General features: G+C 42.1%; 1 protein-coding gene across 5 annotated transcripts in view; it reads left to right on the forward strand.

The window, feature by feature from the left end:
- cux1b (cut-like homeobox 1b) overlaps nt 1-21826 on the forward strand; it is an 87447-nt gene that overhangs the window by 21369 nt on the left and 44252 nt on the right. For all 5 annotated transcript variants that reach the window (XM_054795262.1, XM_054795261.1, XM_054795259.1 and 2 more), the window contains exons 2-3: nt 16801-16911; nt 21328-21375. In XM_054795262.1, the coding sequence (XP_054651237.1) occupies nt 16801-16911; nt 21328-21375 (159 nt within the window). The remainder of the gene's footprint in view (nt 1-16800; nt 16912-21327; nt 21376-21826) is intronic.

Consider the following 21826-nt stretch of genomic DNA (forward strand, 5'->3'; position numbering starts at 1 on the left):
CCTTTTTTGTTTACTATCATAACCACATAACTGCCTCAGACTTGGCAGCAATAAAAAAGACAGATTAGTGAGTGCACAGGCAGGAGGAGAGAACTCCATCTCTTAAACATCTGTTGCAAGCATCGAAAAGGCTTCCCACGTTGCAACACATATATACAAATGTTTTATTTGAAAATATGAACCGCCTTTGTACTGTGACTAATATGATGTTTGCGTTATGGAGAGGCACCGAATGTATTGTCTGTCTCTTTTTATAGCTGGCTCCAATTCAAAGGCAATACTTCATTAGATGAATGCGTGCTGCAAATGTGGAGCTGCTGAACTTACGTTGTTTGGACTAAAGCTGGCCTGGCAGACTACTTGGCATGTCTCCCTGCTTGAAATGGTGTAAACAAAGTATTTCTAGCAGTTACATTCCCAATTACTCTTCAGGGAATGAGATCCGAGGGCTCTGTGCCTCTTACCCCCACCACCTGGTTGCCATAGCAAGCTGCAGATCGACTTTATCCTGTGTACATAACAATAACTTTGTTGTCATTCCCAAGGCCTATCTGTCTCTGCATCGCTGGAGCATGAGGGCATAAGAAATTCCATGGAGTTTGGATACCTCAATTAGGGTGCGTCTGTCTCCGGTTATCTCATTTAGATTGTAGTCAATATGATTGGCATAATCACACATGCCTGATTTGGTGCCTCCCATTTAATTAATCAAACTCACTGTATCATCACCTGGAGTAATCGGAGTGAATTAGTTAAATAGAAGTAGACAAGTAGAGGTAATTTTTTTTTTTTAAAAGCAACACACAGACGTTTATCTTGCTATACTAAGATTTGTTTACCCGTCATAGTGATAAGTGTTCTTAGCACGGAGGTCATATAAAGGGGGGATACTCATATCTGCTTGGCCCAAGCTACCCCAGCTAGCACAAACATGGCTCACTTTGCCAGATTGGTCAGAACAGATATGTTAACAAGGCTCAAAAGAACGTGGAAAGACTAGGCTCCCCAACTTACAGCAGCGGCTTGTCTGTGCATTCATGTGCAAGCACACGCGTGTGGTGCAGTGTGCAGGAGGCTTCTTGGCTGAGTCGGTGTTGGAAGTCTCTCTAGGGAGTGTTTGCAATCTGTTCCAATCGTCTTTACAGCTGACCAGACGACCAAACGAACCAGGACAGGGACTGCTGCTGTGGGCCAGCCCGCCAAAGCCGAGCAGGCCCACTGCAACAATCATATGGACATTATCCACCAATGGACTTCAACACTTTTGGCAAGCCACTGACTGGGGGTGTCACGGGATCAAAACATGACAATATTTCTCGTTTAGAGAAAAGCTATTTTGTGGAAGAGGGCAGCCAGAAGTCTATCAGACTGTAAACAATGGCATCACTACTGTGAATGATTATACACGTAATACGGAAGTGGCAGTGTGCAAGGCAGAATTGGAACCACACATTGTGCTTTACGCACACGAATAAACCTTGCAATTCTACCTACACTCGGCGTTCCCAGCTTCACGCGCTTGCGATGTGACTGTTTTTTCATCAGCGTTAACAGCTGCCACTGTGTTAATGTCCAAGCAGAAGCTGTAGTTATTCTACATTTGATCAAACTTACTTAAGATTTGTCAGGTGAAAACACGATCACTGCATATGACTTCTATCAAAACGTGATAGTCTAATTTGGACCAACTTCCTGGTACAGTACTCTAAGCAACATGGGAACTGTGGTTCTTTTAACGTAAAAATAAAGCTAATCTGCTGCAATCTGCTTTACATGTGTCAAACTACCGTGAATTCCGGTGTATAAGACGCACATGTCCATGTCATAAAATGGCATATTGTGGTGGGCACTAGTTTGAGGACCAGGCAGCTCTTTATTTGACAGGAGCCAATCATGAGCTATCAAAAACACACGGTGAGCTTGTCAACCCATTGGAAATTGCAGGAGGTCATTCAAGCTGGGTTATACATTCTGCACGAACGAGCTGCGTGGAAATCCGCTTGAGAGATGGTGTGTGACTTTATATTCCGTGCGGCATCTGCTCCCAAACTGCAGGGGACAGTGTATTGAAAACACACGTCTACCACGGTACTAAACTAGAGTGGAATAAGTTTGCCATTGTTTCGATTGACTCGACTTACAACATGGTGACACGTGCGCGTCTACTTCTTGAAGAAGAGGAGTTGTGTTGCATTTATTTGCTGCTGGAAGAGAAGGTGGTCCACTCGTCCTTTAACACCACAGGGACTTGGCAGGAGAATGTGCTTACAAAAGGCATGCTGAACATGGCTGAAGACAACACAGGACTGCTTTGACTTGGAAGTAAAACACACTCTTTTTAATGCACACCATTAACATACTAATATACAAATACAAATAACAGTTTTCGGTTTTTCTCATATGACCCATGCCAAAGAAAACGCTAATAAAAAAAAGTCCTACATGGTCTTGTAATGCAATTCTCAAGTACCGAAAAATATTGTGCAAATGTCATTGTTTTAAAAGTACAAATAGTGACAAACACCATTGCTTGCCCGTGACAGGAAGCCATCAAGCTAAATAGAGTTGTGGTTTGCTCACAGAGCTGAGACACTGCAGAAACACAATAATAAAAAAAACTAAAACATTTTAAAAACAGAGCAAAAGGCACAATGACAAAAAGCTATGTAATATAAATATAAATATGTATCACTTTAAAAAAAAAAACCTTCTACAAAATATAAATAAAAAGGTTAGTGACCACTGCTATAAACATTCGTGGGGAGAATCAGCCATTGCAGCTCAAAAATGGTGGTTGTACATCTAACAGCGAGACAGGAGCAGTTATGCAAAATATAACTTTGAAACCAAAGGCTGATATCGAGCAATGTCAGGAAAACAATCTGGTTGCTTCGCTTGCTACTCCAACCAATTAAAATGCAACTTTAGATGTAGCACGTTTGCTGTACATTGTTTTGTGTTTGCACTGTCAGATGTTGTAAAGGGTCTGTACTGGACTAATTTAGAATGGTATCATTCTGTTTTGGCGCTAACCGCAGTCGTATGGTATGGTGCTAAGTTAGTAGTTGGGTGGCGCTAGAGACACCCCAGTCCCTTGATTGATTGGTCAGTTAATGGTGACTTCCATGCGCTAATGGTAATGGAATGATAAGAACGCAGAACATGCCTTTGGCGGTCTACAGTTTCTTTGCCTCTGGGTTGCTTGATTGCTACAAGGCAGGCGTGTCTCCAAAATAGATGCAAAAGTACCGAGATGGCTCACTCATTAGCTTACTTTCATCATCAGCTTTCATTATCATTCTTTTTTGGGCAGGGATTAAATAAAAACCAAAACTAGGCCAGTGTTGATGTTTAAACGTCCAATATGACTTGCATGGGTTTCTAATTGCGACCACAAAATTACTTGGACAAGTTACCACTTTTCTTGTGTTTGGCCATACTGCCAAAATGTCAACATTACAACTCAATCTTTGTAACCATTTCATCTGCGTGTGTGTGTGTGTGTGCGCGCGCGCACACACACACACACACACAACATACAGTAGATTGAACGTGACAGATGTTAACTCTAGCCGTAATGAACATGAAAGATCTTCATCTTTCCTATTAAGCTATATATCTATTTTGCTCTTAGCTATCTTTAGTCTTGTCCGTAACATAAACTGTGATATGGGTGCAAACGGTGATCAGGTTACTGTATCGACAGGGCCGCTCTCATTGCAAAGAATTTCAAAAGGTTTACCTCTGCTTACCAGTGTTCAAGCATTAACGATTCCAGTCTGCCACCACATTGTCACATACGTATTCATTTTGGGCTATGTAGCCGTGGTACCTTATCAAATCAGCTTTCCAACAAACAAATCATTTGTCTGATGGGCGGTCTAAATAGAGTTTTTTTTCTAATCATAGCATCGTCTCACCTTGCTTGCCTACAGTCTTAACTGGATTTGAGCAAAAAAAAACAAACAAACACATAAGCCCAAAGTCTGATAGAGGAAAAAGTAGGGTACATTATGCTGCAGTTGTCAGCATCCAAATAAATGAACGACGATCCCGCGTAGTGTTATGTTCATTTCAACTGTGACTTGTTTTCCACAGATATAGAGGATGTTGAAGTGACAGCATGCCAGTTATATTTGCAGAGAAAAGCGGCAAAAACTCATCATTTTTACCAACAACAGATGGGTCTAACGGTGCATCGTGCTAAATAGCGTTGTCTAGTATCGGCCCCCCCCTAATGGTCAGTAAGATGTGATGCGGGTGAACAGTGGGCTAGGAAGCAGGAATTCTGCACTTTGGGATGTTACGCTCTATCAGCAAGATGAGTGTAAAGTCTGCCTGTGTGTGCTGATGTGGGCAGAGTTTGCTGCATAGACAAAACCCGACCATGTATGAGGGTCCTTTTTTTTTTTTTCTCTTCACATTTTTAAACCGTGCCCATAATTACTCGCCCACTTGGAATCGGATCAATCCTCTTTTCGTTTGCAATGTGTGTTTTTTTTTTTTAGCTTAACGGCAGGAATATTTTTGGGCAGTGGGGGATTTTGTTAACGCATTGGGATGTGTTCAGGCCATCGGAAAAGGGATTGGACCGAAGAATCGAGGTCGTCATGCGTTCCACGTGACCTCATAAAGCAGAACTCGAGTGGTGAAATGTGGCTATTTGCAGTTTTCTCTGAAAACTGAGCTCATTAATGATTTCATGTGGATGACCAGTTTTGGCTAACTGTTAAATTCCTTGTATGCTTCACTTCTCTCCCTTGATTTTCTTTGCCTCAGTTTCATATAAAAAAGTATTATAGTAAATCTAATAAACAGTAATTGTTAACTGACTATTCTTAACAATGGTACATTTTGCAAAAGTTTAGCAGCATGAAGGCATTTTTTTCATTGTAAAAAATGAGATTAAATACATAAAATATCTGGCGTTGTGTGATCAGTTACTACCTCTGGCAAGGAAATTATGTTCTTGTCAGACTTACTGGAATAGGGCATGGGCCAAGGAAGAACCAGTAAAATTTTTGGATTCTTTTTGTCCACTTATGGTAACATTGCAAGTGAAAAAAACATGAATCCCAATGACTAAATCAGACATGCATGGTGGCGGTCACACGATGCCATTCTACGTAGTTGTATATGTTGCAGTTAATGCTTAAGTCCATGCAGTATTATAATTACATATTTTTTCAGTATGCAGTCGTCCTTTGCGATATCGCGGTTTGATTATCACTCCCTCGCTATATTGCGTTTTTCCAGAAATTAATTCATCACTTTTTTTGCGGTAGTCAATGGTGTATTATTAGTCAAAACATTGAAATGCAAGTGATATGTAGTATCCTGCCACTGGGCAGCAGTAATCGTACATGGATGAGACATCCATAATATAATAAGGCATTATCCTAACTTGCACTCGATGTAGCCAGCCATGGACGCAGAGTGAAAAAAGGTTCTCCTCCCATTCTGTGTGGAAGTGGTACATATGTGGCTTCTTACTTTTTTCCTTCTTCTCCACTCTGTTTGAAACCATTTTTTAAGTTTAGAAAAAATAAATTCAAGGCTAACTGGTTAGCTCACTAGCTTGGTAGCTTGCTAGCTAGCGTCTGTCTAGATTCCCTGTAGCATAGGCCTGTCACGATAACAACTTTTGCTGGACGATAATTATCCCACAAATCATTGCCGATAAACGATATTACCGTCAACATTATTTTTGAGACATTTTTTTTCATTAATGTAATGATAATATATGGCATAATAATGCAAGTACACCGTATCAAAAGCAACTTGAATTTCTCAAAAGTATTTAACATTGTAATTGGAACGTCATAAACTAAGACAGAAAACCCCCATTGAAAATCAAATAGACTCTTAGTCTCTCTGAGCAAAAACTGCACTTGCATGAAAATCACAATCGGTCACAATAGTTCTGATTCTTAATGTTTAATGTACCGTTTTGTTTGCGTTTGGTCAAAGTACATGTTTTGGATGCAGCAAAATGTGTTTGGTGCATAATGAGGTGTTATACTTGGGGGATCAATGAGGTGTTATACTTGGGGAATCACAGCAGTTTCAGTGGAAATTCCACCGTTTTGTGTTATTGATTTCATTGTCTTTCTCATAGGCCTGTCACGATAACCCATAAATCGATTAAGGGTAAGATTAAAAAAAAAAAGGTAATATAATAGATAATTGTGATGATAAATTGACGTATACATGTGTGCATGTGTTTCATCAGCTCGTCTCTCTATGCAATGATGACAAGAGGGTTCACTCTGCATCCGTCTGTGCGCATTGGATCTTTCGTGGAATGAACGCAGAGTGGGCCCTCATCTCATTCTTCCTCTTTGTGGAGGCTACGAGTGAGTGGACACAGAGGGTTTAGCAAGTGAGCTTCGTGAGGCAGCATACACTAACATGGAGAAGGCGCTGAAGCGATGGGTTTTGAGAGGAATGCCACAGCCGACACCGACAATGTGGGAACATTTTGGTTTGAAACAGAATGAACACGGTGAGCTCGTGAGCCCCGACGACCAACATGGACAGTTTTCTCAACTGGGGGGAAAAAAAATACCGATTTAGGCGCCTCGGGCAGCGGAGCCTTCGTCCCGACAGTCTACACTTACTGAGGCACTTGGTCGGCAGACATAACCACAACAGGACAAAATGGTGTGCTCTCACAAACAGTGTCGTTGGGTACATTGCAAAAACATACGCACAGGCAACTACTGTGTCAAGCTAACGTCTCGCACAGGAACACCGTACACTATACATACCATCTGTACCATCTAGTGGTTCAAATGTGCAGTACAACTCTCATGACAATTAATGAAAAAATGGTCTAAAAAATGTTAGCGATAAAATCGATTATCGACGAAAATTTGCAGCACAAGAATAAACCAGAAAAATTTGTTATCGGGACAGGCCTGCTTTTGTCACAAAATGACTGTGTGCAAGTGGGCTGAACTTGCCATCAGCTCGTGTTTTATACACAACAGGCACAAAGAAAGAATTCCATCGTGTAGCGCATGACACAAACAACTAGCGAGTGCACACTTGATAGCGCGCCACCTCTCCCCACTGAGAGAGACTGAATGACAGGAGCGTTCACTTAATTCTGCTGTAGAACCAACGTGCTCAGGTGTTGAGACTGATTGACAGAGTGAAACCTCTTGTCATCCAGCCTGTTTGGTCGAGAGAGAGCGGAGGAAAACATATACACATAACACATATGCACATGTCAATATATTGAGACCAGCAAAAAAAGCAAAAATTATCTACTTCATTTTTACTTATCGTGCGATTAATTGATTTATTGATTATTGTGACAGGCCTCCTGTAGCATAATAGTTGGGGAATCCAGTGTAAACAATGAATAACAGGAGTGTAATGGTGACTATAGGGGTGTTATTTCATGTGTACAGGACTCTAGTGTTAAAAACAGTATTTAGAAAGTCAAACAGGTGTTCTGTACTCTAACTACGAAAATATTCCATTTATTAACATTGACTCCTTTATTCATTGATCACGGTCAGGTCTGGAACCAGTTAATCGCTATAAATGAGGGAGGAACTCTATTAGGAACAGGCTCAATTGATTGATCATTCAATATATCGCAAGACATACATTTGTCGAGAACTTTATAGGTGGCCCACAGGCCATATCCGGCCTGCCACAGCTTTTCATGTGGGCCCCCCAAACATCACCCAAATAATGTAAACCATTCATTGTAACTAGACTGATAATTATTGATAAGTATTTCCTTTGCTCTGCAGGGGACAACAGTGATGCATACACGTCACATTGAAGCAGCAGCAGAAGACCACCTCTTGCATTTAAACAAATATCCTGCTCTTAACTCTTTTTAAAAAAAGCAAAAAAACAAAAGTTGACACTTTTAACTCAGTCAATCCTAGCTACTTTTTCCAAAAGACAACCCTTTTAGTACCGCTCATTTGAATGATTTTTCAAAGCACACAGAATATTGTGTTCCATGGCTATATAAACATGGAAAAATGTTAACACAAAACACTTTTATAGGAGCGTTATAATTTTACATGCAGAAAACAATGCAAAATGCATAACAAATGAAAGGGATTAATCAACATTTGACGCCACTTTAACCTTGATTAAAGAATCTTGTTGGCGAGGACCGGAGGAGGTGAGAGCCACACGGACGGCACCTTCGTACTTGCCTACAAGTTATTTCTTCAATTCAATAGTGTTCCTCACCTTTCCTATCAAAGTGCTGGCACTTGCAACTTTCTTTGCGCCCATGGTGCTTTATTTTGCAGAGCAGAGACGTCAGACTTCCAGGTGCGATTTGAGAACAGGCACATTTTGTAATAAAGTCACAGTACAGACACAGTTGGACTCACGCAGTGTATTTATAACACGATAAGACCGAGTCGCCAACACTTGGGATTCTCTGTTTGGGCAGTGATATGCGGGCAAACAGACTGTCTGTGGATGTGAGTGGTGTTTCTCTATTGTCTTTTGTATATCTCTTGTTGTGATTGTCATGTTTTTGTTTTGAGCTGCAGAACAGGAACCTGCTATAAACCAGTTTTAAGGCTCCATTAATTATAATTCTTAACTGTTGCATTTAATTCTTCCTCTTTGATAAATGACATGAAATGAATGACTGGTTTGTTAGGTGCAACATCTGGCTGTACAAAAACAGACATATTTTTGGCAAAAACTGACTCCTACGAAAACAACTGAGCCACACTGTGTGTGTGTGTGTGTGTGTGCGCGCGCGCGTGCACACAATGTATACAGTATAATATTTCCATAGAAATCCTTTTTTTAAAAGCTGCTATTATGTTTTGTAACAATACCATCTGGTCCTCACAGTGTCTGCAGAAAACAATCCTGACCCTTGGACAAATGTAATTGAGGACCCCTGGTCTAGAGAGTAGGAAAAACCACTCTCCATAACATAAAACCTGAGCACTGCTGACAATTCATAGTACTGTACTGTTCCAGCTCACACCTTCTTGCTCTTTCACAGGGATGCTCAATGTTTGCACAGCATAGTCACACAGAGATTCACTATTTTCAAAATGAAAATATTCACAATATTCACTCGACTACAGAACACTGAGGTTGAATGTTGAGTTGAAAACCTTGTGTGTCTTTGTAGCTTTTTGAAAAATGCCAAGTTGACCTTCGACTGCTGTAGCCCATCTTTTTTACCCTTTACTAGGGTTGTGAACGATGAACTGATGTACCCGGATATCCGGTTTCACAAGCGAGAGATGCGGCTGCATCGGTAGTAGCCCCCTGGATCTATAAGAATCTGCCATAAATCCTGAGATTAATGGATTATAGAGACATGCACCGGGTATCGCGAGACTAGCAACCGGTTGATAGTCCGTCTCTTAAACGCGAGAGCCTGGGCTGTCGGCGAAACGATTGTCGCCCATGCTCCGCAGCTTACCATGACTGAAAACAACAATGGCTCTAAATAGCATGAGCAGTGCTAGCGTTAGCAATGTGCTAGCTAGTCATTGGGAAATATTTTCAAAAGCGCTAGCATTTGCAGTGCGCTAGCTAGTCATTGGGAAAGATTTTGAACACATCAGCAAAACATACATATGTGATAGTGATCTGATTTATCTTATTTATTATGTATTGTGTAAAATTAAGACAAGAACAACATCAAATTAAAAGCACGAAATGAATACAGAGTCACCATTCACCAGTACGAGCCTGGAGTTTGTTTTTCAGAGAGGTGCACCAAACATTTGCACTCAGTAACATCATCAAATCTTACCTTTATGCATTCTCGCATAGTATCAGCATTTGGGACCATGTATGAGGTGAAAGAAAAATGGGGGAAAATACAGTATAGTAGTTATCTGTGCAGCATGGGCAAAAGTGAGTTGGTGCGTTTAAGGACCGACGAACAAAGTGGGGCAAGTTGCCATTCGCAGCAAACAAACATGCAAAAACTGGGGGATTTCTAACTGTAGATTTTTTTTTTTATAAAATAGTGGCACATATTTCCAAAATTGATATTGATTGATTGATTGAACTTGATTATTATTATTATTATTATTTTTATTATGTTGTTTTTTTTTATCGTTGCGCCTGAACGATTCCCTTCGGCCCGGTGGTTGGGGACCCCTGCCTTACAGCATGCTTGGTGATATGATGTGCTCTATTGCACATTAGAAAATACTGTAAGAATGACACTTTTATAGAATTGGCGTCTTTATTTTATAATTTAAGATTAATGTGTACATCAACAAATTGAATTGTATTGTATCGAATCGCATTGTTGTTTTTGAATCGTATCTTAACCCGTGTATCTAGATGCGTATCAAATAGTCTACCACAAAGAGATTAACATCCCTACCCTTTACCCATCTTTACCCATTTGATGTTTAATTGTGACATGTACAAATCTACAGCATAATTTGTCTCTGCATGTAACCCATCCTCTTGAGGAGCAGTGGGCAGCCATCATGTGGCGCCCAGAGACCGAATGCGTATCGTATGTCAGCATCTTGGTCAGTGAAGCGTCCATGTGTGGGCAACCCTGGGGCAATGTGGGCGAAGTGTCTTGCCCAAGGACACAACAGCAGTGAGTGGAATGGAGGAAGCAGGAGCTACGGCGTCCTCTATTATGCTGAATTGACTTTTTAATGATGTTGGAACGTGTCCCTCGAGCCTGTTTATGTGCACCTAACATCTCCCTTACTTGTTTGCTCCACTTTTGAAAGACGAGATGCTTAACCAGTGGCTTTTTAAATTCCGTGTTAACGTCATTACGTTGTGAAGGAAAAACCTCCTTCCACATGTACCTTTTTACGGTGTCTGAACCGCCCCGAGCTAGATTAACCTGCCCCGTGTATATGCCCACCGCTTTACAGAGGACAGCTTTGTAAATTAAAAAAAAGGCTTCGCTACACATCTTAGAATGAAGCCTAGCTCAGTCAGCTACATGCGAGCTGAATGTTTTATAATTTTGTTTTTCTTCAACGAAAAGGATAACCTAGCATGATGTTGCTGTTTAAAATGAGTGATTCAGCGATCCATATTTTTCATTTTTGATCCGAAGCACTCTCTAAATAGTTTGATTTGATCACGATACCTGAATTCTGTCGTTACCGATATTATTCCGACACCGCAGCTCTGTTTGCGTTAACATTATTTTAATTGTAGCATCTTCAGACGCTTTCAGAAAAAAGGAGGCGGTCGATCAACAATTGCTTTGTTGAATATCAACGAACATAGCTGTCTTCACACATACAGCACAGACGTGCACACACACAAACACACACAAGTGCTCAGCCTGACACGTTCACGGCTTCACAGGCAGTCAGACAAAACAGAACTCTTAACGTCGCACCTAATGTCCAGGGCCTGGTTGTTCATAACTCGGTTATTTTAACCACTGGTTAACCCCTAACCACCGGTTAAATTCTTAACCCGCCATTAGCCAACCGACCGTTAAATATGCGTTGTTGAAAACATGGTTAGTCACGTCGTTTTGTTGATTTCCGGTTTACCGGAAAAATTGAGAGCGAAACGATTTAACAAATTAAAAAAGAAATAAAATATTTTAGTTAAGGATATTATTAATTAAAGTAAGCAATATTTAACATAGTTTCCAGCTTTACAGCAAAATGAACCCCGGGCCTTACGCTGGACACCGGAACTACTTAACCAGCCTACACAATAAGACACGCTTAACTTAAAATGTTCAAATTGTATTCTGCAACAATTCAAGTTAAATGTTTTGCGAATTAAAACAAGCGAGCAATTTATGAACGACACAATTGAATAAAAATGTTTTTGGTAAAATTATTTAGCTCAGCACAAGCTGTTAGAGTTTGGAAAAATACCAAAAGTCTGCTCGCGTTCAAGGTACGAGTCTTAGGGTTCAACATGATAGTGGTGCCAAGATGATAATACATATGATAGCTATTCATGTATAAATGACACATGAGCACTGTGCGGTTAACTGTAACGGTCGGTTAAGTCTACTTAACCAGTGGTTAAATAAATAAACGAGTTTTGAACAACCGGGCCCAGGTCGCTACATTGTCATCATTGTTGATTCTATATGACGCTGTAATGAACAGACAAGTATGATATTGACACCCAGAAGTTGTGCGTAGTGTTAAACGTTTGTGATGTCCAACTGCTACGTTTGCTGGCAACTAGGGCTGTCCCGATACAACCTTTTCACTTCTGATCTGATACAGATATTGCAGCCTAGAGTATTGGCTGATACGATATCATTACTTTTATTACTTATTTTGCAGTGTGGGATATTAGAAAAGGTTTAATCAAGTTATATTACTCAAACAGTAGTACAATAGTCAGCAACTGTCTCTGAGAAAAACAGACCCATTTACTTCTTTATGCATCTGGGTTGTAGATTTATCTACACTGTAGTGGCGGCTGTGCATAAAAGAGCGAGGTTCGAGGTGCTCATTCATTCATTTTCTATGCCGCTTGTCCTAACTAAGATTGCGAGGGTATCCTGGAGGCTATCCCACCTGACTTTGGGGGGTATGGCCTGGACTGGTCGCCAGCCAATCGCAGAGCACATGTACTGTAGACCAACAACCATTCACACTTACATTCATACCTATGGGCACTTTACAGCAGGGGTCTTTAATTAAAATTGATTAAGGTCCATTTATGCAATTTTGTTCACATCGAAGGTGTGAACCTTATTTTGCCTTAAATTGCATCAAAAAGACTAACTCATGAGTATCAAATGTAATGACACCCTGCACATCACCCTACAACACAATTATTTTGGCACCTAAATTGAATTGAAAATGAAAACAGGACCAAAATTGCTCATAAATAATACGCAGCTTGACAGTACAAACAATGAATGAACACGAGGCTTATTTTTAACTTAAATAAAACTGCACCTGTTTCACTGAAAAAAATCTTAAATAATACTAGTTTAACAAGCGTATCATTAACAGAAGAGCTGCAACATTATATGCTCTTAAAGTTTCACATTGTCTTGTTATTGTTGTAGCTGACATTGGGGTTTGCCTGGATTTGTCACACGATTCCTCTTTCTGTTTACCTTTGAGTAAGATCTCTGCAGCAGAAGCACTCCCCAACTCCCCCATCAGTGAAAGATGTTTCGTTTTGCTCCAATATCCACACAATCTTTTGTGAACACTCATTTGCACTTTGCTGTGCTGTAGATGAATGTCATATGACCCTCGTAGATGTTTCATGCTGGGCTCCAAACGCCTTTATTTTCCGCGCTCTCACATCAGACTTCGGTGGATACTTCCCCTCGAGTGTTCTGTGTTTTGTCAGGTAATCTTGCATCATATTTGCACTTTTGACCAGTGCTCCAGTTTCAGAGCATATGTATGGAAGAATGAACACATATTGGTCCGTCCATTCACTTTTAAATGTTCCGTTTTCTCTATCAAATGGTCTTACTTTGTAGCAAGCAATGGTTCTCATTCACTTTGCAAGTAAACTAACTATTTCATTGGCTCATTTTGAGTGACGTCACCGCTTTTGCTGTCATGTAACCGTAATAACTGAAGTGATTACGCCCGCAAACTGCCGCTGCCATCGGTCCGTGAGCATCATTATATGTAGTTATATTTCCCATTCACTTTAATTGGTCACAGGTTCGTAAAGGGCCATCACTGAGTTTGGAGTCGGACCGAGGTCCGCCATTTGGTGATGCTGATTTACAGTCTCCAATTAACCTAACATGCATATTTTTGGAATGTTGGAGGAAGCCAGCGTACCCGGAAAAAACCCATGCACAGGGAGAACATGCAAAGTCCATACAGAGATGTCCAAACGGAGATACGAACTCAGATCTTCCAGATCTCCTGACAAATCTTTGCCATAATCACTGTAAACATCTGTCTCATCCAACCTCTCATGTTTGCTTACTCTGCTTAAGATGAGAGCTGCGCCTTTGCCGACGTCACTTAGGAAGTCCATCATTGTTTTCAAAAAACAAACAATGTAGGGCATTATTAATAACAATATAGAACATATTTAAGCAAAGTTGATAAATCATATCAGTGACCCTTAAACACATTACTTAGCACATGCTGTTGTTGTGATCACGTGGGCTTTATGCAGCCGATGCTGGCTAGACGTGTTGGGGCGGAGTCTGGAATTGACCGCTTGTATATCGATATCTGATATCAGTATCGGATTGTGACACCCCTACTGACAGCAACAAGCTGACAACATGGAAGCACAGACATGGCTGATGGATTGGAAGTCTCTCCAGGTGGTATCGTAAATTTCAGACACATGAATTACAGCTCCAGATTGGATCGGCCCCATCCCCAGTTAAAATGTGACTAATGCTACGAACAAAAAACATTGTGTTCCCAGTAGGGCTTACTAAAAGCACTGTCAAATTCCAGCTTCAAGGCTAGATTTTGGACAACACACTTTTATTACAATATTGTGGGACATCTCAAACTTATTTAAAATAGTTACTAAATAGTACATGGGATCTTTCAAAATTTATTAGGGCCCTCTCTCTCTTCTCTTTTTTTTTTAATCAGGCACTGCACAAGCTTGTGCGCACGCTCGAATTCACTAACACACAGAGCAGCTGCTACATGGCCATGGGCACACAGGCTGCTACATCAACTGCTCCACGGGCAGTGAGAGCAAGATGGCATGTAAAGCAAGTGAGCATTTTTGTTCTCATTTTTTTGTGTCCTGTGCTGCTGCTGCTGCTGCATTAACCACTACAGCAACGCTCGACCAAGTTCCGTTATTGTGATTTTTTTTTTTTTAATGTTTTGCGGATAAAACGAGACACGTCTGCTGAGGGAGTTCAACGTAATGCTGATAGAGGAGGGGGAAATCTCCTAATTAGTACTTGATCACACTATTTCTTTAGAGGGTTGTAGCTTCCTCTGTGTGTGGGGAGGTGGGCAATGTGTGCACGAGAGTCTGTTTTGGGACCTTGTCAGCAGACTGAGCCACAAGGGCCCCCGTGGTAATGTGTGTATTAAATGATTAGTGTGTTAGTTAGCATAACGGCCCTTCAGCAGCGTTTAATCACTCTCAGGGGTGGGCGGCCTCACAGGACGCGGAGGAAACGGGGGGAGGAGGCGGGGAGAGAAGAATTTCTACAGAGGAGCACAAGCATTGCCGTTTGGATGATCTGTGAAGAGTGGAAGAATGAGGGAGTTGAGGGGAGAGGGAAAAAAAGCGTGACAGAGGGCAACAATCCAACAGCAACACAATCTCAGCATGGAGAGATACAATCTTTACAAGGCCTCAACGTCTTGTTAATGTCAGCTCTTGGCTCATCATCATCTGGAACGAGAGCCATAAATAACTCTAATGATAACCCAATGCAGAATGGATGTGAGAAAGGCTGCTTCTCCCTCAGCGTCGATACAATACACACTCTGGCCGTGTGTGTGTTTTTTAGAGGGGTCGTCTAGTACCGATAATTGCTGTGAAGAGCGGATGCTGTACTATAGTGGCACTAACTTGGCTCACACAGTGGGAAGTGATGACTGACAAACGCAGTGCTTCCATTTTATGCTAGGCGGGTTCCCCCTTGGCGTGGATGTTGTGGTTGTGTTCTTGGGCCGACTGGTTCGCTACTAGGGGTGTGGACAAAACAACGATATCACATTATAGTGCGTTGTTATGGTGACGTAAGGTGAATATGTTCTACTCCTGAGCCTCTGCACGCAAAAGGTTGGAAATTCAGCAAAACATGCACCCCTCCTGTGTTCCCTGCGCTGTTATATTTGTAACAAATACACCACCCCTTGTGGCACTGTTAAGAAACCCCCAAAATTCACCCCATAAAGGCTGAACGAATTATGCCACAATGCCAGCGTAAGCGACGCCGGCTGGTTTCGCTCCCTCCAAACTCTCCAGAGCTTGATGTGCACCTGAGCTGTGATGGGTCGGCTTTTCTTTGTACATCATGTCCATTTTTTTCCCATCTCTTCCATAGCAAAAGAAATGTAGCAAGTCAAGCAGCATCAGAGCAAAAAAGTTGATAAATGTGAACACCGATATAATGCATACATTCACAGCGAGGTGCATTCATGAACACCAGAATTCAGAACATCAGTGGTACAACAGGTCGTTAGTTTGTGTGGATGTCGCCGTTGTTAACTACTAAACCGGAAGCTAGCTAGTCAAAGAGAAAAGAGAGTTGTGGTTGTGCACTTGCTCAAACGCTGCCCCTAGCGTTTTGGTGGAGAATTTTACGGCAAGCGCCCTGGTCGAAGAGTTATAAAAGGATCAAGACGCCATTAGGGTCAGCGAAGTGACTTCGATGTAACATAATTCAGCCTTAAATCATATCGACTTGAAATTATATCATACTGCTCAATGCTCTCTACAAAAACACCTGCTGTAACTTTAGGGTGTTTAGCCAAATCACAGTGAAATTTGATACACGCTTTTAGGGAATTCAGAAGCAGATGTCTGTAAAATTTGAGAAAGATTGGTTAAAAAACCTGGGCGCCATTAAGCAAAATGTCTTGGCAGGACCACAGGCAGACTTAGCAACTAATGGTCCATAAATCATGGACAATTTGTCTAATGGTTAGAAAACATTATCATCTGTATTGCATGTTTTGAACACAACCCTTAGGGGCCGCCACAAATGTCATTTACAGTCACAGCTACATTATTGGTATACCTGCATAAGATGTATAGACAGCTCATCTGCAATTCCCACCCCTCTTTCTCAGATGATCCAAGAACCATTGTCAGAAATGTGCTGCTTCTGTCTGTCCTTAAAGATGTTCAGATGTTCAAAAAGGTGTTGTGTTGTATGTGTTGCAGAAAGAACTCGATGCCACCGCCACACAACTCGCTAACAGACAGGATGAGAGCGAACAGTCCAGAAAGAAGCTCATTGACCTGAGTCGCGAGTTCAAGAAGAATACACCAGAGGTGAGCGAACGGCTCCGTCAGCTGTGTTCGTGTGCGTGTGTGTGCGCGCGTGCGAGTGTGCATGCGTATGTCTGTCGTGTCTTTTTGTAAATGTAGCAGTGATTATTCACCGAAAAAGCAGCAGCAGCAGCAGCAGCCGAGGAGGAGGAGTGCAGAGATGTGGGCTTGGCTCCCAAAAATAGTCTCTCCATTAGTTTCCCTGAAATCCTAAAGAGACAAAACAGAAAACCCCTCAGGAGTTTGTATTATCTGACCTAGTTTTTTATGCGTGCAGAAAGTGTGGTCCGTGAGTGTGTATGTGACAGGAAGAAAGAGAGAGAGGCAGCGAGTGTGACAACACTACTAAGCGGGATCAGCGGGGAATTCTGTCCTGCTCCTATGTTCCTGTCACTCCTCCTGGGAATATTTGTTTCATCTCTGTTACCAGGGCAACACATTTAAAACCGCCAAAACAAAGTATTGTCATGTTATTATTGGTAATGTCACCATGGTGAATTATTGATGGCGGCATGAATTATGTATGAACAGAGTAGATGGAGGGATAGAAAATTGTCAACTCTCCGCAGAGTTGATCGCATGACTGTTATGGTTAACACGGGGCGAGGATTGAGACTATTGACTTTAGTGTGTAGCCCACCCGCTTTAGAGGAAGATCCTCGAGAGGAAACTACCTGCATACAAAAGATGCTAATTCCACTTGAGCTTCCATGTTCATCTCTAATCTCATTTCTAAATGTAACCGTTGCAGGATGTCGGGAGGCACGCACAGAGTAGTTGCAAACACAGGCAGATAGCTGGAGTCATGGAATGGGACATAGACATTCATTAGTGTAACAAGGCTGTGATTTAGGAAGGCTCCTCTGGCGTCTGTGTGGCCCCTGGCATCTCCCTGGTATGTGGAGGAGGAATCTGAGCCGGGCCAGTCGAGCGACAAGATTCATTACAGGGCATCAAAAGGAATCGGCACTAAAAGGCGCAACATTTAAAAGCCTATAAGTATCAATATGTTCTATAGCAAAAAGACTGGTAAAGTTTGATGACCTGATTTAAAAATATGTCCTGATTGTGTCGTGTGGTTGGCTAGCCTACAGAGCTGGGGCCGTCAGCTCTTTATGGTCCGCACCAGTCAGCGCAGATCAGTCACATCACATCAGACTGCATTAGGCTGAGTCGGAGTCCGTCTCTGATCCATAATTCAGCAAGTAGGAGAGCGGCCCACGTTGACTGTGTCTCGTCTGCTGAGGCGTACTTGCTGTGAACTGCACAATAACACACACACACACACACACGCGCACACACGGCAGCTTTTGTAACATTTTAAAAGTAGTGCAAAGAAATGCAGCGTGAAAACAAAGTTTTCATAATTTATTAGGACTTACACACTGTTGATTTTTTTGTGTTTGTGCTTCCTAAGTTGGCTGAATTATTCATCTTGGTCTTAATTTTCCTTTTAGTTAGTCAAGGGCTCCCTACCACCATATTATAAAGGCAAGGGTGGGAATGGTTGTAAAATACCCCAAAGATTGCTAGCCAGAGGCGTCGGTAGTAAAACAACTTTGTGTTTTCTTTGTGTGCGTGTGTGTGTGCGTGCGTGTGTGGAAGCGCGCACACGTTTGTGTTTAGCTGCGGGGCAGACAGACAGCGAATGGGAGTTCCATACTCCCTGGAGGATTCCTCGGGCTGGCTTGTCTGCTGTCTGCCGGCAGCTCACACACCGGCCATCCATCTCCTGCTGCCTGCACCCCCCACTCCTCTCTACACACACGCACACACACACCAAGCCTGACCGTTTTAAATCTGTGTGTGTGTGTGTGTGTGTGTGTGTGTGTGTGTGTGTGTGTGTGTGTGTGTGTGTGTGTGTGTGTGTGTGTGTGTGTGTGTGTGTGTGTGTGTGTGCATTGTTATGTTATATGGTTATAAATCTTTCAAAGTGGAATTGGGAGGCGCGACAAGGGGGTGGAGCAGTAGAGTCGACCAAAACTGTTTCGGGCAGCAAAAGGGTTCTGCTAGTTTGTTTGTTTGTTTTTTTTAAATCAAATGTTAAGCGTGTTTTTGTATCAATGGTAATGGTTTAGTTTGTTTCAAACATGTTTATGGAAATTACGATAAGAAACATGTAAAGTATGGTTACGCTTGCCTGAAAACGAGCAGGACGAAGCTGATCATAAAATATTATCAAATTGAAATGCAACATGCAGCTTTGATTACACAGTGTTGTTTAAATAATTGTGGCATTGTTAAGCTACAGAGAAACTTGAGTTCAGCAGAAGTTTATTTGAACAAAGTTGGTATTTACAGCAGCGGTACTAGACCAGATTGCGTTACTTTCTACAGACATTTCTAGGTTTATTGTCACTGCTTCAATATATGTTTAAAGTTAAACCCTTAAGCCAACTAGAAGAACACAGGACTCATAAATGGGAGATGAGGATATAATCTAATGCAAATGAGAGGACAGGGACTCGGTGGCGTGCGTGCATGCGTGTGTGTGTGTGTGTGTGTGTGTGTTTGACTTATCTAGTGTGTTTAAAGGGAGAGTTGGGGTAGGGAGGAGGAGAGGCAGGGTGAAGGTCATTATCCCCAACAGGGGAATATTGAATTGGTCCAGACAAACAGCCAGAGCGACCCCTGATGAGGTAACAATGGAGGAAGGTTGATGAGGTCACAACCAGTCTACGGCCTGTCTGGACCATCCTCGGATTTGACCAGACACTGGTCCCAGGTCAGTTTGGGATATGCCGTCTGCCCGCCGCAATCGGGTGCATTTAGGCTGAGGTTTCTTAAAAAAAAAAAGTACAGTCTCGGAGAGGCACATCTGCCCTTGCCACACTTCACATCTTCATTAGGCACTTTTTTGTGAGTTGTGTGTGTGTGTGTGTGTGTGTGTGTGTATATGCGTCGACTGTGCAAATCAAATGTTCCTGAACAAAATGTCCTATTCTGCTGCGCTTTTTACCATACGCTCCAGTTCAGTCTGTCAGGATGTAGGCTCAGCTAACAGCATGGTGATTTGCATGTTCCCCTGATACATACTCGACTGGCTATCTAATCTGAAACCGCTGACTCGCACTGGGAAGTCATGCAATGGGACTTGCAGGATGAAAAGCATTTTCTGTACTGTAAAAAAAAAAAAAAAAAGGGGGGATGCAGAGACAATTTGCATTAACTGTAGTAGGCCTAGATTGTGGCTCATTTTAGCGTCTCTCACGCACTAGTGGTGCCTCTGGGTGGCCCAGGTGGTGCTGCACCTGCTCTTATGAGAAGCCGGTCCACCAGGGCACCCCAGGGTGCAAACCTGGACATCATGCTCATCACTCACACACGCACCACTCATTTCCTATTGGCATTGGTGAGAGTGCTTTTCTTTAGACTAATTTGATCACAGCTACAGGAGCCGCTGAGGATGAACACAATCCCTTCCAAGACACAGGAAATTATGCAAAAATTGTATCAATCCAGTCCAGGGTCAAACTGTACTTGAGCCTGGAAGCCTACCTGGTGGACGCAATGTTGTTAAAGTTAAATACATTTTCTTAATCATATTACAAGAATAAAAAGTCAACCTTTGCTAATGATAAGACATTAAAAAACTGTATTGTACTCACTCATGTCTTTGGTAAGTGACGAATGACAAATTTGTTGCACGCCCATGTGTCCTCAAAATGCTTAGGCACACATGCTAACATACATGTGATACAGATCTCTTCAAAGTTTCATAATCAGTAGACAAATGGTCAGTGACTTACGGCCAATTAGTTGCCTCTGCAAAGACTGTATATCAAGTTCTGCGGCGATTCAACCGGACACCCTAAAGTTACTGTTGCAGTGTGAGAAATTTCAAGTCAATCCGACTTATGAGGCTAGACTTTGGGGATTAATAACAGCGCCACTCTGTAGGGTACGTGCCAGACAAACTATACCACAGGCAACACAGTAGGAGTGTGTTTTGCCAAATGTTCACCCTTTTGTGTGCAGCGGTTCAAGACTAGAAGAGTTGGCTTACACAAACAAATATATAAATTCATGTAAAAAAAAAATGAGGACACACCCATGGGACTGTAAGAAAGCTAATTTGCATAAGAGACAAAGACAACTCTGCACTCCGTTAAGTACAAGGACACACAGTCTGTTTTTTGGGTGCATCCGACACAGACGTGGTCATCCACCCAGTTTATGGGCGGTTGCCTTATTATTGTCTTATTATTGACTTAGCTTTTGTACTCAGCACTGCAGCCATATACCACTTTTGCTACATTGGATTACATTTCATTTCTGGCTCTCTGGTCTCCACTGTAGTTCTTTTTGCCATCACTGCTACACCTCGGTGGAGGCATCACAAAAAAGCCAAAGATAAAGCAAAACTATGAATCCTCCTCCTGAGCTGTATTGACTGACCTTTCTTCCTTCCTTTTTCAGGACTTCCGGAAACAAGTTGCTCCTTTGCTCAAGAGCTTCCAAGGAGAGGTGAGTGCCCCCCCCCCCCCACCCCCACCCCCACCCCGATAAACATGCTTAAGCACAGCAGTCCCGACCTGCTTTTTTTTTTTTTTTTTTATAAAAGCCACTTTGACATTCCTGTTGTCTTTAAGTCCCTTCCCTTTTTCCACTCTCCTGTTCTTTCTCTCACCACTATCTCATTTTACCCTCCTACTTTTTTTCTCCTTGCCACTCTGCTCCTCTCTTGATTTTTCTCTCCTATTCATGAAGTCCTCCTGCCTCAGGGTGTGTTTAAATTGCATCCTGCAAAAAAAAAAAGCATCACAAAACCCTTGGCTTTAGCCAGTCTCGTCTCGTCAGCGACTCACCAAATGCTATTTCCTCTTAGTTTGTTGTCTGCATTGGGGGCGAGGAATCACAGCTGCATGCACACAGTGCATGACACATTTATTTTATTCCAGTGTAATGTTTCCCTCTC

The sequence above is a fragment of the Dunckerocampus dactyliophorus genome, chromosome 12 (assembly GCF_027744805.1).
Source record: "Dunckerocampus dactyliophorus isolate RoL2022-P2 chromosome 12, RoL_Ddac_1.1, whole genome shotgun sequence".
NCBI classification, from domain to species: Eukaryota; Metazoa; Chordata; class Actinopteri; order Syngnathiformes; family Syngnathidae; genus Dunckerocampus; species Dunckerocampus dactyliophorus.